The sequence below is a fragment of the Mya arenaria genome, chromosome 14 (genome assembly GCF_026914265.1).
Source record: "Mya arenaria isolate MELC-2E11 chromosome 14, ASM2691426v1".
NCBI classification, from domain to species: Eukaryota; Metazoa; Mollusca; class Bivalvia; order Myida; family Myidae; genus Mya; species Mya arenaria.
In genome coordinates this window covers 30,227,274-30,244,005 of record NC_069135.1, presented here as the reverse complement: position 1 = coordinate 30,244,005, position 16,732 = coordinate 30,227,274, and the positions used below count along the sequence as shown (strand labels likewise).

The 16,732-nt window shown below is 33.8% G+C and overlaps 1 protein-coding gene across 2 annotated transcripts; it reads right to left on the bottom strand.

Annotated features, from left to right (window-relative positions):
• Positions 1-2,064: 2,064 nt before the first annotated feature.
• LOC128215777 (serine/arginine-rich splicing factor 4-like) lies at positions 2,065-16,703 on the bottom strand. 2 transcript variants are annotated; one of them, XM_052922345.1, is made up of 7 exons: positions 16,651-16,703; positions 14,094-14,209; positions 13,366-13,467; positions 12,635-12,774; positions 9,619-9,751; positions 8,113-8,319; positions 2,065-6,799 (listed from the first exon to the last, which is right to left on the bottom strand). In XM_052922345.1, exons 2-7 carry the CDS (start codon positions 14,176-14,178, stop codon positions 5,961-5,963), a joined length of 1,506 nt encoding a protein of 501 aa, XP_052778305.1. In that variant the 5' UTR covers positions 14,179-14,209; positions 16,651-16,703; the 3' UTR covers positions 2,065-5,960. The 2 variants fall into 2 exon arrangements, with proteins under 2 accessions (XP_052778305.1, XP_052778304.1); XM_052922344.1 differs by having other exon boundaries at positions 16,641-16,691.
• Positions 16,704-16,732: the final 29 nt, after the last annotated feature.

The window sequence follows — 16,732 nt, the reverse complement described above, 5'->3', positions numbered from 1 at the left end:
TGAAATGGTATACTTAACGATTGTTGGCGTCGAAGGTATTATATTGTTACCCGTCTTCTATATTATATGTTTTAGTTTAAACAAATTCATTATGCAGAAAAACAACAATACAGCATTTGTTACAAACATATAAAATAAAGGATTGGAACGGTAGAATTAACTAATAAAGTCCCTTTCCTTGAATGGTTATTTGCAATAGTATTAAATACAGGTTTTACTAAATAAAGGATTATTATGATAGCTCTCAGAGTAGTAAGATGATTTTAGATAGAACGGTGGTAAAATTTCAAATTTAAAGGAATTTAATATCAGATAATGAAAAAAAAATGCAAAAGAAGATAATGATAAGCTATGTTGAGATAGGAGAAGGAAAGAAGAAAGGCAGAGTAATAGTCATAGGATGGATTTAAACTGGAGTCGATTAATTAAATCTTTTTGTTAAGTGAATATATTGGTGGACTGCATCAAACAGTTTGAAATTCTGTTCTTCAGTCAGAGTGTCAGCACCATAGTCAGTGCTTCCAAGAAGAAAATGATATGTTGTTTCTTGGCGTCCGCAAATACAGAGTGGAGAAGATACGATGTTTTTCGAATAAAGGTGATGGTTTAATGAGCTGCATTCCGTTCGTAAACGAGTATGTAGGACTTGAAGCTTACGCTTTCCATAATAGAATAACTTGCTAGATTTAGAAGTAACTGACTTGAGATACTCTTTGAAACCAGACACGGTATCTAAAGAAGATGCCTCAGCTGGAAGACTATTCCAGAAAGAGATACCCAAAGGAAGGAAAGAGTTCATATACAATGATGTGCGAGTTCTAGGAATGGAAATTTTAGATGAATTTCTGAGAGATCTTGTTGATACTTGCCCTACTGTTGGGGGACCAAGTTTGAAAGATAATCAGGAGTGAACCCATTTTTCATTTTAAAGAAAAGGAGAAGTTTGTGCTTTTCGCGCCTAGTTTGTAAACTTTCCCAGTATATAAACAATAATGTTTAATACTTAAACAATTGAACTAGTTATTTCCAGAAATAGACATATCTATAATGATTACAAACAATGTTTCATGATCATTAGGTAAAAATGTGAGACGAGTCTTATAAAAATTGAGCGATAAGTTTTTGTTTTTTTTAAATTATCCAAAACTTACTTCCAATCAGATTGTGTAAAATATTTTAAAAACATTTCACATACTGACCTACTTTTTGAACGAAAAATGGAAGTTAACCTCAGTTGTATGAGGCGTTCTGACGTTCTGACCACGGTTCTTGGCGATTGTGTAGTACATGTGACCTCGTGACTAAGATTGGACCTTCCAACAACTTCTTGAAGGTTTTAATTAGTATTAATTGTCATGAAAATGTGGCATATGCGTAACATCTACAGTAGTGAGGTGTTCCATTGGACCAAGAAACCTACGTCCTCAGCCTCAAATGACATTCAATTCGGTTTTGTCGCAATTGATAGATTTGGCATCTTAATGTTTACAGGCGGTTAAACTTTCCTTAAAAAATAATATCAAAGAGGGGAAAACATTGTGACCAGATTTGAAGAAAATCCAGGCGGGGATGGTGTACTAAAAATTTTACAAAACATCAGATATCTATTTGACCCAGTGACCTACTTTTTATTTTGATCTGGCACATAATTATACCTGATATAAAGCCCATCAAAACATAAGCTATGGTTTATATTTGTGAATATTAGGTAAGAATATAATGGCTCTTGTAAGCTAAAAATAAATTATATTAGAATTCACCTAGTGACCTATATTTAACAGATGACAGATTTCCTGGACCCAAGTTCTCTGTCGCTTGACAGGTTTAAGTTAAATATCTAATTTAGTCATATTAATTTTTCTTAAACTTGGTTTTATCAATCAAAGCATTCATTCATTCATTTCATTACATACGTCATAAGTTTACAAGGCACACAGTACATATGACAACCACTAGGTGTAATGAGAAAGTGCTCTCAATTGGCAAGAGATTTTTCAATTAAAGTGTTAAGTAAAAATTCAATCAATGGCATGGGACCAATAGACAACAAACAAGGGAAGAAAAAAATATTTGTCATTATTTTTATTTTATCATTTCATTTTATTATCAAAAGTAATACAAAAATAATTAAAAGGTTAATAACACATGTGAAGCTTAAACATTTCTACAACCTAAACACCAAAACTGCCATATATTATGTCATGATATGCATTAACAATGGTATATAGGTATTTTAACAATTGTAAATGCTTATAAACAACCATTAACAAAGTGATATGTTCAGGAAAGGTAAAAAAATTGCCACCAATATCATAAATCAAAACTTTAGATTATTGCACTTTATGCTAACTTAAATAATACATAGAATAATTTAAATGGTATTGTTTCCTCTTTCATCAAGCATTGTTTTTGTGAACTTATGGGGTGAAAACTGACAACAAAGATTACTAAATGTTTACAACCTCATATCATTTCACAAGTTAATTTAAAAAGAAATTCATAAGAAGAATAAAAATAATAATTATCAATCAAGTATCTCACTGGTCATATGATATAAAAACTTAACCTATGTAATGTATCAAATACTTAATTTTTATAATTCTTCAGTAATATATACATTCATTTTTGTTTAAAACACTTTTATCCTAATTTGGCTTTGAAAATTTTATGAAACTGACTTAGTTAAGAAATGACCTAAGATGTTTCATTTACTGGTCCTGCTTAATATTATGATGTTATGACTGCAAATACTACCATCAAGCCAGCAGTCAGAAAATGGAAAGAAGCCTCCAGTTGAATGTATTGTTTTAGTGAAAAATCAGGGATGATAATGGACCAAAATTCCCAATTCTGAAAATGAAGTTTCAGTTTTATGGATTGAAGGTCAAAACAGGGTTGAGGAACTATTTCCCCGGTGTATCAAAGCCACTGTAATGTATGTGTAAACAATTACTCTCAAGTAGCAACTGACTTACAAACATCTTATGGTCATATTTAATACATACATTGTTTGGAAAATGAATTTTAACTAAACAAGGAACAAAAAGTAGCAGACTTCATTTCAAATACAAGGGCTTGAAGAAAAGAACCAATTTTCAGCAAAAAAAGTCACTACCTTTTAAATACCTGAGACCTCTATGCTCTAACATTAAAGTAAAACACAGACATGTGGAATACTATGTTTTCAAATGTGCAATTTTTTATACATCAAACACAGTATCTTACTTGAAAAGTTTATGATGTGTAAAAAAAATGTCTAACAATTAAAACAAAAACACAAACCTATTCCTATTACCATTTAAATAAATGTACAAAACATAGCTTTGATATGCAAGTCTAAAACTAATACAGCTAAGTAACGATTTTGATAAAAATACATTGGCTTAAGAAAATAACTGATTTTCCTAAAAGAGTTGACACTATGTTAAATGCCTTATATTGGAAAAACAGAAATGCAGAATAATAGCAATTTTAATTATGCTATGCAAATTCAACTTCGTTTTATACATTCAACAAATAATCATATTCAAAAATATTATGATGTAAAAAATTCAAACAAATAAAAAATTAACAACCTCAAAACAATTTCATTTGCAAAACAAAGTTTGGATATGTCAGACTACAATTTGGAATGTCAAAGTTAATACGGTAACTAATTGACCGGACCTGATCAATGATAACTCTTGAGAGTGCAGCATTATATTTGCAGTGAAGTTTTTTATGTATTAGGTATTATTTAATTGTCAGTCAAAACTATTCCCTCAGTTGTCAGCATAACTCAGTTCTAAAGAAAAATTAGTTTGACTGGAGTTTCTTCCCTTTTTGACGCACTTAACACTATTGATTTAAAAGCATGATTTTGATAAGTAAGTTTAAACTAGAACTCATAAACTGTCTTGTCAGGAGCGCCTATATTTCCTTAGTTAAGGTCACCAAGACCTTGGTTTTTTACCTACATTGGCACTTACATCAATAGGGGTCATTTACTGACCATGAAAAATGTGAATACCACTTTAAAAAGTGTATACCAAATTGTTCAAAAGTGATTGATTAGAAATAAGAGTGACAGTATTTTTTTCAATTTAATGTCACCATGACCTGGATATTTGACCAAACAACCCGAACTGTTTGCTTATTAGGTGTCATGCACCATAAACAATGTACATAGTACCAAGTCTGAAGACTGTATACTTTTATTTTCAAAGGGTATTGACCGGAAAAACAAAAGTATGACACCAATGTCAATGTCGTTGGAGAGTATTGTTAAAACATATTATACATAAGAGGTTTTGAAACAGGGGTTATAGTTTTATGTGTCTGCAATGCTTCGAAGGTGTCAAAAAAAATTAGCAAGTAAGAAGTTATTTCTAAAAACTTAAATAAGAGCGGAGGATGTCTTAGTCAAAACTGAAGAAATATTAGAAGCAAGGTTATTGACATTGCTAAGACTCTGACATAATTTGGGTATTTGTCATAGAACAATTGTTCTGAGTTACATAAGAACTTAAATGATTTTGAAATAATATTTGCAATGACATTGACATGCTGCTGGCAACACCAAAGCTGTGACAATACCTCAATGTTTTCTCTGAAAATTCATCATTTCCTTCTCCAAGGAATACTATCTTGTTAGTTCTGGCCTCCATAACTTTATTGTTTTTAATTTTATTGATTGTTTAGATGTTTACTACACAACATGTCCCAAAAGATAATACATAATGTGTTTGCTGAAGTTCTTTAGCAACTATTTTGGCGGCGCATAACTGTTTTTATATGTATACCGTTATTACAATTATCGTTATGAAAAGTCAAGGCTTTAAACTATAGGTAAAAATAGTAATGATCACAGCCAACGACTTGGCCGTGCCCATTACTACTGGAGATCTAAGTGTGTGATCTTTGAAGTAGACACTTCAGACTTCCACTTGCCATGCATACGACTAATAACACCGATCCACGACTAATAACGATCCACACGAACCGATTCACCGAACCGATCCACCGAATCGATATACATCTTCATAACTTAAACTTGTGACTAAAGTGACAAGTGATGTAACTAAACTTCATCTTGTCATCCATAACTCTACACCATGTGGCCAGCATATTCCCATTTTGGTCACATTCCACAATCCTGAATTTTGGCAGCAATGGCCAAGCAGATGACCACAAGCAGTCTGGATCTCCAAGACTGTTTAACACACCCATTACTTATATATAAAGGCTTCACTGAACACAATGTGTGTATAGTTGATGAGTTTGCATATCAAAGATTTTGCAGTTCATTTATTTATGTTTTGTTTCTTAATTATACTTTAGTTTTATTATTATGCTAAGGCCTTCTGGTACATCTAAAATGCAATTTCATATCAGTATATGATCATTTTTGTCATAGGAAAATCACACTTTTTGCTATTGTTAAGTATATGTTAACATTATAATATAGACATAGACAGATTGTAAAAATAATCATACTAAAATAGCAATGATGTCAGATTACTTTATTAATAGCACAATGAATTTGCAGGGTAATCAAATATGCTCAAAAGTGTCCTATTTCCCATTTCTTTATAAAAGTACAATGACTATGCAGTTCATGTGTAATTCAAGTCAAAATAAATATCATATATTTTTACTAGTAAACACTAGTAATGATTTTGATTTAACATTTGAAATAATTTTATAATGGTTAAACAAAACACAATTAAACGACACTAACAAAATAAATTTTGTTCATGAAATAGCCTTATACGAATCAATTATACAATATTTCACAATCAGCAAATAGCAATGAAATTATTGCTTTTTATGCATCTTTCTTTGTTACAATACATTACAAAGTTTCATGTTATAACTAGGAATGATAAAACATTCACGCTGCCAATAAACACTAAAACAATACATGACAATAGTTGTACTACTCAAAACCCCCCAGACAAAACACAACATCAATTATGACATTATCTATGCTTCCTTCCATTACTATAAGAATGTGACCTTGACCTCTGTGTTCCCGACCTATGACTTGCACTGTCTCTATAATCCCTCTCTAACCTATCCTTACTATGATGTCTTCTGTGTTCATAATCACTTTGGTGGTCATAATCATCATAATTTTTCCGTCGTCTTGACAAAGACCCTGCTGATGCTGACCTTTGACCTCTTCCTGAAGACTGGCTTTTTGTTCTACTGCGCGATCTGTCTCTATCAGAATATCTATCATCGTCATCATATCTTTCCGAATAATTATAATCTGAATGTGATTCCCCCCGGTAATCCCTATGACCTTTGTGTTTTGACCTTGACCTGGAACTACCATGGATGTCATACGAATGTTCGCTTGCAGGGCGTCCACTTAAAGAACGTCCTTTGTTCCTAGCTTGTCGCAAAGACTGCTTAAGATTATCTTCAGTTAAAAGAGATCTATCCCTTCTATTTGATCGACCAAAACCTCGACTTGGTTCTGATCGAATTTCACGATCCACTTTCTTAGCTTCTTTCCATCTCATCTCATGCTCATACATGTCTCGCTCCTTTTGTATGTCTCGCCTCTCATCTCTATCTATCCCTCGTTTCATTGAATCAAACTCATGCGTAACGTTCTTTATCGGCTTAGGAGCAGAATCGACCGCTTCACTGTCGTAACTTCTTGTGTCAATGGATTGACACTTGCCATGCTGGGCAGAAATTGTGTTGCGTAGGGCAGGATAGGCAAGTGCAGAATTGTGGGTACTGTGTTTACTGATGTGGACACTACTATGTACACTACTGCCCCGGCTTGGTTTATTAAGGCTTGCAGCTGAAACAGAATAACACATTTCTAATTGTGCCTTGCTGCAAGTATAATACACACACAATAATTTATTTTCTTTAATATCAAAAAACAATATTTCAACTTAAATGTTATTAGCATTAAAAACCAGGAATATGAATATAGATAATATTGAAAATGGAAACTGAAGGAGAAAAAAGTTAACTTTATACCATCACATGAAAACTCATTATAATTGTAATAAAAACATCATATGACAACATAATGGTGTGTAATCTAAGGTAAATAACTACCTCAGATTAAACTTAATTTTAAGATTAAAACCTGAATGTTTTGATTGGACAGTAAAATCAATTAGCAAATAGACTGAATGGAATCATTGAGAAAAAGTAAACTATATTGAATTCTGACCCAAGGCTACATTTCATTAAGATATCTTTGTCATTAATCTTGCGCTGCTTCAATAAGAGTGCTTGAGAACATATGTAACGCTTCCAGCAGAATCTACCCAATCAATGTCCATATATTCATTGAAATGAAGTTTACCCAAAAGTGGGTTTAAGCCATATGATCTTTGTTAAAATGGGGCCCTGATCCTTTCATTAGGTTATTTAGGTCAATAATCCCTGTCCCATAACGTAAAAAGGAATTAAATCAGAACATTAGATACATTAAAACATTCAATATAACCTCTAAGGGTCAATTGTGACTAAAATAAGTAAGATCTATTTATGAGATTTGTTATTGTTTACTCAGTGAGCAGATATACTTACAAGGTTGACTCGGTGCAAACGCTTTAATGAAATGAAATAGTGAAATTGTGAATCAACACTGAAAACTTTTTTCTCTTTATCAAAATGTAAATAAAAGCAGGCCCATACTTCCCTACTGAAATACACAGCAGGGTAACACCATTTGAAAAAATAACTTTTCCCCATAAAGTTTTTCCCATGTTTTGAAAAATTATGATCTGGCATCTTTTGGATTCAATTTCTTTTTTAAATAATTCTAATTTGTAAATCTTTTTTTTTTACCAAATCCGTGTTATGTTAACAGGCTTTTCAAAAAGATCTGAAAGGTACATGTACATTTTCAAAATGTATATAAAATTCAAGTTCAAAATTGACTGTACAGTAGTGCATTTATTAAAGATTTCTACCATTAACAAAGCACTCTTAAATGTACATGTAAAAAACCCGGAAAAAAACACCAATTTCCCAGATGGGGGTTGTAACAAGTCAGTGAAAAATTCTATTCCACATGTGTTCATGGATTTTATGTTCAAATATTTTCTGCTAAAACCAAAAAAATTTCCAACACATCCCGATAATACTACAAACCTGAAGGTAGTAAGGAGTTCATGGAATAAGCCTTTGCTATCTGCTCATCCTTTTTATCTCGATAGATCTTGATACAGTAGATGGCAACAGCGACTAGAACAAGAACAACCAGGACACATCCTACTGCAATGCCGGCAATAATACCAGTACTAAGGCCCTCGCTGCCAGGGATGACACCCCTAGGTCTTGCTTCAGTAATATCTGGGCCTGAGGAAAAAGACATAAGGATTTTTGTATTGATCAACAGGTTTAGAACTATCTGGAATGTTATTCCTGCAAAAATGTCACCAATGAGGGTCTTGCCCAGGATGAATTAGGAAATATTTGGACATGAAAATACTTAGGATTTTTATACCCGGTACATGATTTCCAGTGATTTATAGAGATTTATCAGTTGAATAAACTAAAAACCAGCAGGGGACTTGTCGAGCATGTGGAAATTTTGACACAGACATATATCAACCTTTGACCTCTAAGCATGACCTTGACCTTTGAGGTAAAAGATATATCCTGAACAAGGAGTATTGCAACTTTTGACCTCTGAGCATGACCTTGACCTTTGAGGTACAGACCTCATCATTGTAAAGTTATTAAAAGTCCTATTATGCATGGTCAAGATGCACACAAGGTTCAGACCGAACAGGTGCACTACTGCACTGACACACAGAAGCACACACATACACGGAAATGTCACTGTGACAACTTGGACTGTGTCTCACTCACCAAATGCAGGCTTGACAAAAATGGTATCTCAACAGTGAAATAACAATTGTATGTTTTTCACTGTTTTGAACTTAAACAGTAGCCTGCTCTCACTTCCAAATCAAATTTCAGCTCAAACAGGACTGGGATACAATGTTTTTATTTTCATATAATTCAAAGGTGCCCTTTTTTCAAAAATCTAAAATTTACTGTCATTTTGATATTTTTTAAGGCATATAATGAAATTAAAATTGTTTGTTTCATTCTAAAATTGCAATGTCACACCTCGAGTCATGAACACCAAATGTTAATATTGAACTATGGGTACGCCACTCGTGAAATATAGCTATATTTCATTCTTACACTGAAACAAACAATTATCCTTTTTATATTTTTGTATCGTTTATTAGACTTTATTTCTTGGTGTTCTTAAGAAATGACATATTTCAACACATGTGCTGGATTAATGAAGTGACTAACCTGACTTCTCCTCAAGGAACACTTATACTAAATACTGTAGCTCTTGATTCTTGCCTGCACAGATGGATGGAAGCTAAGCCATCTTACTCGTGTGAAATACCTCATGGAATTTACCTACCTGCCAGGGAGTTATCTTCTGCACAGCTTCCAGCATGACTGTGTTCTTTATTGAGTTGTTGAAAGAATATTTAATATCTCTTGCACCTTCACTTAATACAGAATACAACCACTGCCAAACAGCAACTCAAGGGTATATTGCTCAAACTTATTTATAGTTACTTTTAATTCTGAGTAAGGTTGCAATTTAACATATAAAACACTGACCATCAGAAGTAGCCACTCTCACGTAGAACTTATAGCCTGTCCGTGATGCGTCGGCCTTTTCCAGGCTCACTGCTACTCTATTTGTGAATGATGTCACCACCTGACCTGGGGAGTCATTGCAGCCAAACTCAAACTGAAATAGTATACATGTATATAGTGACCAGCAATGTACATATATCCGGATCATTGCGGCAAAAACTCAAACTGAAATATTATACATGTACATAGTGACCAGCAATGTACATATATCCGGATCATTGCGGCAAAACTCAAACTGAAAAAATATACATGTACATAGTGACCAGCAATGTACATATATCCGGATCATTTCGTTAAAACTCAAACTGAAATAATATACATGTACATAGTGACCAGCAATGTACATATATCCGGATCATTGCGGCAAAACTCAAACTGAAATATTATACATGTACAAAGTGACCAGCAATGTACATATATCTGGGTCATTGCAGCCAAACTCTACCTGAAATAATATACATCTACACAGTGACCAGTATTTGTACATATATCCGGGTCATTGCAGCCAAACTCAAACTGAAATATTATACATGTACATAGTGACCTACCTGATGATCCGGATCATTGCGGCAAAACTCAAACTGAAATATTATACATGTACAAAGTGACCAGCAATGTACATATATCTGGGTCATTGCAGCCAAACTCTACCTGAAATAATATACATCTACACAGTGACCAGTATTTGTACATATATCCGGGTCATTGCAGCCAAACTCAAACTGAAATATTATACATGTACATAGTGACCAGTATTTGTAAATATATCCGGGTCATTGCAGCCAAACTCCAACTGAAATAATATACATGTACATGGTGACCAGCAATGTACATATATCCGGGTCATTGCAGCCAAACTCCAATTGAAATAATATACATGTACATAGTGACCAGCAATGTACATATATCCGGGTCATTGCAGCCAAACTCAAACTGAAATAATATACATGTACATAGTGACCAGCAATGTACATATATCTGGGTCATTGCAGCCAAACTCAAACTGATGTAATATACATGTACATAGTGACCAGTACATGTACATATATCTGGGTCATTGCAGCCAAACTCAAACTGAAATAATATACATGTACATAGTGACCAGCAATGTACATATATCCAGGTCATTGCAGCCAAACTCCAACTGAAATAATATACATGTACATCGTGACCTGAGCAATGTACATATATCCGGGTCATTGCAGCCACACTCAAACTGAAATAATATACATGTACATAGTGACCTGCAATGTACATATATCTGGGTCATTGCAGCCAAACTCAAACTGAAATAATATACATGTACATAGTGACCTGAGCAATGTACATATATCTGGGTCATTGCAGCCAAACTCAAACTGAAATAATATACATGAACATAGTGACCAGCAATGTACATATATCCGGGTCATTGCTGCCAAACTCAAACTGAAATAATATACATGTACATAGTGACCAGCAATGTACATATATCCGGGTCATTGCAGCAAAACTCCAACTGAAATAATATACATGCACATAGTGACCAGTACATGTACATATATCCGGGTCATTGCAGCAAAACTCCAACTGAAATAATATACATGTACACTTTTAAGATATTATTCATTTGTTATATCATATGATCAATGATATACCTTTCATTAAAAAATATGTCAGTTAGGAAATCACTTAAAATGTTTTATGAATATAGACCCAGTAAATGTAAACGTATCTTCAATGTTCTACAACATAAGCGATTCAAATACATTTTACAGGAACACCATTTTGAAAGAGGAATGGCATTTTAATTTGTGTATGTATGTATGCATACCTGTTTGTACTGTTACTTTGCATTAACCCTTTACCTGTACTACATGTAACTATGGGCATTCCTAAACATGCGAGCCAAGTTTCATTTGAATATGTTGAACAGTGATTGTTGTTTACTTATGGCCTCGGTTGAAGTATTTGCCTACAACTCCAATGGTGTGACAACATTCACTTTTTTGTCTAAGAAACAGGGGGTCTCAAAATAGAAAATTGCGTGACTTGAAACTGTGTTTTTTATTCAAAGTGCACCTTTTTTGTACCTATTTTAGCTATTTTTCGTTAAATATTTGCATTTTTTTTTTTTCGACGGTAAGTGCACTTACATGGGTACTATATGGCCAATTTTTCTATGTTTAAACACCTTTTATGTTGGGCGAGGAAGCAATATGCAGTTTTTGTCACACAATTTTCTATTTTCACTTTGTAAACAACTAATCGCTCAGCTTATACATTCAATAACTTTTTTGTTAATGCCTCTAGAAAGATAGGTTTAAAAACTGAGAGAAGCTTACACGTGTGGCCTCCGGGTAGGCGTATTTATATTGCGAGAAAAGTGATAACACTTATTTACCATGCGAAAATATCCTCCCAAAACACCAAAATGTCTTCAAACACCGCCATTTTATTCCACATCACACAATTCCCTCACTTAAAATTCGGCAAACACAAAACACATTGTACCCCCTGGATAGGGATGTGCTAATAAGTCTAATTTAAAGAGCTTTTAATAGCAGCCACTTAAACCGAGGGCACCATACACTGACTACCTTCGCAGTACACATTATTTTGCTAATAAATGTACATTTTCATGACAAACATATAAAGATATGTATACAAAAATAAAAATGCCAAACCAAAGTACCATAGATATATGGCAGATAATAATCTTTTGAAACTTTTTAATACTTGAGTATGATATATCTTGAACAATGATACAACTTGCAAATCACTCTTTTTACAAATATGCTTTACATTTAAAAATAGAACTTTTTTAATGTGAAATGAACAATTTGTAAGGTTACATTGTGTACCCGGTATATGGCCCAGTTTTTAAGTAATAGCCAGAATTTAAAGCAGGTCTATAGCTAATTCTAATCACAAATATAACTTCCAAGTAAATGGCCACTCAGCCATTTATGATTCTCTACCTACAAATGTTTCTTACCCTGGCTTGATTCAAGTTCATGTCGCCGTCGTAAATCTTGACCTTGATTCCACATTCCAAAAACTGAAGGTCTCTGATGAAAAACTTGAACTTTCGATCGCCAGTCCCAACAAGCTTTACAGTGCATCGATCTCTTAAGCCTGAAATTAAACATTCACTCCACATAGTCTTATGCAATAGGTTCATTCTTTTCTTTCTAAAAACTAAAAATGATTATTCGGCACGTATCAAATTGATTGATTGACTGACACATTATACAGTATTACATGTGATAATTCATAAATCAGTTGATAAAATATTTACATAAAAATAATAGCTACAATGTATATATATATAAATATATATATATATATTATCCTCTCAATACAAAAAAATATGACTCATACCACAACATTCTAATACATAGTCAGGATATTTAAATGATTATGAACCATACAATCGCATTTTGTTGATTAAAATTTTAGAAACAACATTTGGTAATTTGAGTAATAACCTTGGTTGGCCCATGATAGCCCTGGAGCTTACTTCCAGTGAATTACTTTCGTCCTTTTCAGATATACTATACTTAAAAACCATTATTTTACCAAACAGTGAACTTTTTTAATCAATACCTCACAATAGGCTTTGAGCTGAGACTATCTTTTTTTTATAGAGTATGTGTCCAAAACTTTCATAGTTTCTTGCAATAAAGAAACTATGAAACTATAAATTTATATCGTAACTGTTCAAACCTTCAATACTTTGCGCCGGCTGAGCAAATAAATTGTATATGTCTGTAGAGGAAACCTGTGCAGGCTCAGCCATTGTACACACTCCCGTATTCTCCATGTCCACTGGAACATAAATAGTACAATGTATAAAACATGGAATCATTATGCAAATGTACATAATTAAAACAACAAGCATAAGTTAATATACACAAGGATATCACGAAAATGGAATGTTGCAAAAATAATCACACATGCATTGCAGTATGAATTAAATTGAACGTCATGAGTCTTTGCATGCTGCAACTTAGACTCATTTTCTTAGCTGAAATATATCACTGTTTATAATTGGATCTTTCTTGAATTTCATTGACATTATTAAACCTTTAAAATAAAAATTCCAAAAATAGACTTAAATTAAGAAATGATTTAAGAAATTTTGTGACTAGGAATGGTAATTATAAATATAATTAATGAAAAAACACCAAATCAGTGTTCTTCCAAAGGTCATCAGAGGTTTGATAACGATAACAAATTTCATAGCATCATCACTCTGGTGTATGAGAATGATATTTCTATCCGAGATAAAGAATTATTTCAAAAGACACAACGATGATAAATTACAACCAAACAGCATTGCTCCCTGTAGGCACACAAACAAGTGTTCATAAGCATTGCATCCTATGTCTCTAACTCACTATCAGTATTTGAATATTAAGCTGATCTAAAATCATAGAATTTAATTAGTGTACCGTTGTATTCCGCTGCATAGACTGCAGTGAGGATGTGAAGCAGGATACTTGGGACAATAATAATCCTCATGTTTTCACCAACCATTGATACTTTCTTCTTTCAGTCTTTTTACATCCTGTAACAAGAATTGATAGACAAGGTTACAGATTTAATGATCAACTATCTATTATTTTAACTGAACTACATATATAAAAGCCCAATTTAGGCTAAAATTCGAAGAAAGACTTTCAAGGAATGACAGCCAATTTTTCAGACCCATTTGTAAATGTGTTTGATTCAGGTCCTTCAGACTCTTATTTCTCAAAGAAGATAATGTACAGAAGTCAGCGACCTCCAATGTACGTCAGCCCCAATATCTCTGTTGAGACAATCAAATCAACAGAGAAATAGGGCAGACGACACCTGCAGGCAGATGTTTTCCTGGTTGATCATATCTATTTCAATATGGAAATTTCAATTCAAAGTAGTGTGTGACCAGTACACGTTCATCAAGAACACCGTGGTGCATGATCAGACCTGAGAAGGCTGGCTATGACACGGGTGTTTTTGGATGGGTCCTTGGTCTGTTCAAGCCGCGAATGGAGGACGTGGTTTCTCAATGTTATAGTGGGTAAGATGAGCCAGCGTAGTCACCTAGACAACAACTTCCTGAACTGTCTCCTATGATCTCTAAGGGAGGTGCTCACATGGAGCAATATGACTTTGATTTTGCTTTGATGCGTTGGGCACAAAGGAAGAATAAGAACTTTCTTTGTAACCATGAATTGTGTTTACTGATGCATTTGCTTTAATGTTTCACTTGTATATGTTCATATTATGTAAGAATTATTAACATTTATTCAACTATTATTTGTAAAGTCATTAAATTCTATTCACTTTGCATTAATTGTGCTTTCTTATCGTTTTGAGTGTGATATACATCACTTTGCACCATCAATGAAGGAAGAAATAAAAAAGGGAGTGGACACCCCTCCAACCTACAATAATGAGCGATCAAGGATACTGTTTTATTATTTTGACATTTCTTATGTATCCCTGTAATGCTACAATTCTCTACCATCAAACACCGGGCGAAAAATATGTATAGTAATAAAATGCATTGATGTTGAATAATAATGATAAAACTGTTACAAATATACCTGACATAATTGATCTCAACTGGATTGTATTTGTTGTTTCGAGTCGTTATATTCACATAAATATATTCTTGGTCACAAAATGATTGTTGCAAGCCACCATTTTGTATATACATGTTATTTGTCCTAGATTTACAGAACTCAGAATACTTTATAAACAATCGACATGTGTAAGTGTTTCATGATATCTGAACATGTAATATTTTCATAAAAATTTTAATGGAGATAATTTCAAAATTGTGGCTGCAAGGATTCTCTGAGCAAGGACTGTTCGCTACTTTTTGCTGGGATAATGGATGTCTCAAGGCTGCCATGGTTTAAAAAATTGTCAAAAGACTTGTTGACGGCCATTAAGGTGGACAAACACCCATCCCTGGCCCACCCTGTTTTAATGCACTAGTTAATTGTAACCACAGCCCTCCGGTTCGGGGAATTGCGGGGACTTTGACTTTCGGTCCAGCCAAGCCCCGGCAAAATCCCCCCCCCCCGCAGAGACGAACTGCTGGTGAAACCCAGGCTATCCCCGGTATACCCCCCGGACCGGAGGGGGCCATGGTTACAATTGACTTGTGCTTAAAGGCCGGGGTAATAGTATAAAAGGCAGACAGTCAGTAAAATGGCCACTTCACCTGACCTCACAGAGCTGTCTGCTAGTACAACTAGCACAACTTTCAAAGTTGTTTTTTTATAACTGTCAAACAAATTCAAATTTCCCAGCAATGTTGATTGACAGATCTTGAAAGTTCATGACCCTCTAACAGCCAACTGAATTTCACTACCAATTCCTGTTTACTAGAGGTTTATTATCATAGTATGAGGTTGTAACTGCCATATGGTGGGAACATCCATTTTCTGGGTTGATATATACTATCAAAGTTGCTTATTATAACACAATTTGTAGAAGTAACCAATGGACGATTTCATATGTACCACTCTATCCTGAATGATATAACACCACAAGCCATGTGAATGTTTACAATCAAAACTGCTGACCAGAGCAGACCTCATAAACCCGATTAACCACGCCTACTCTGCCAAATAGGCTTAATTGCGGTAGGATATTTGGGGTCAGGCACCCCGGCCTTTAATCTGACATCCCTTAAATAATTTTAGCTTGACGTAACAACAAACTACATTCTGCCATCGACAGCGACATGGCAGATAATATCATGTCAGGTTCTAAAGATACAATTATGAGAGCACAAAATAAAATCAATCTGTTCAATGGACGTGTTGTTGTTGACATCCGATTTGTACTGTCCGAAACTGGACACTAAGAGATGTTTACTCTTTAAATGGCTTTTTCATACAAGCTAGGAAATCAACCATTTTGTTTTTAATTTGTTTGTTTTAAATTATCACAGAAATACATATTAAAGTGTTTGAGGAATTGAAAATAATTTGGTTTACCTGTATTTACCTGTAATTAGGACAGTTCCGCATTCGAAGCGACATCTACAGGAATAATTACCTCCCTTTTGCTAAAACTGTTGGTTCTTGTT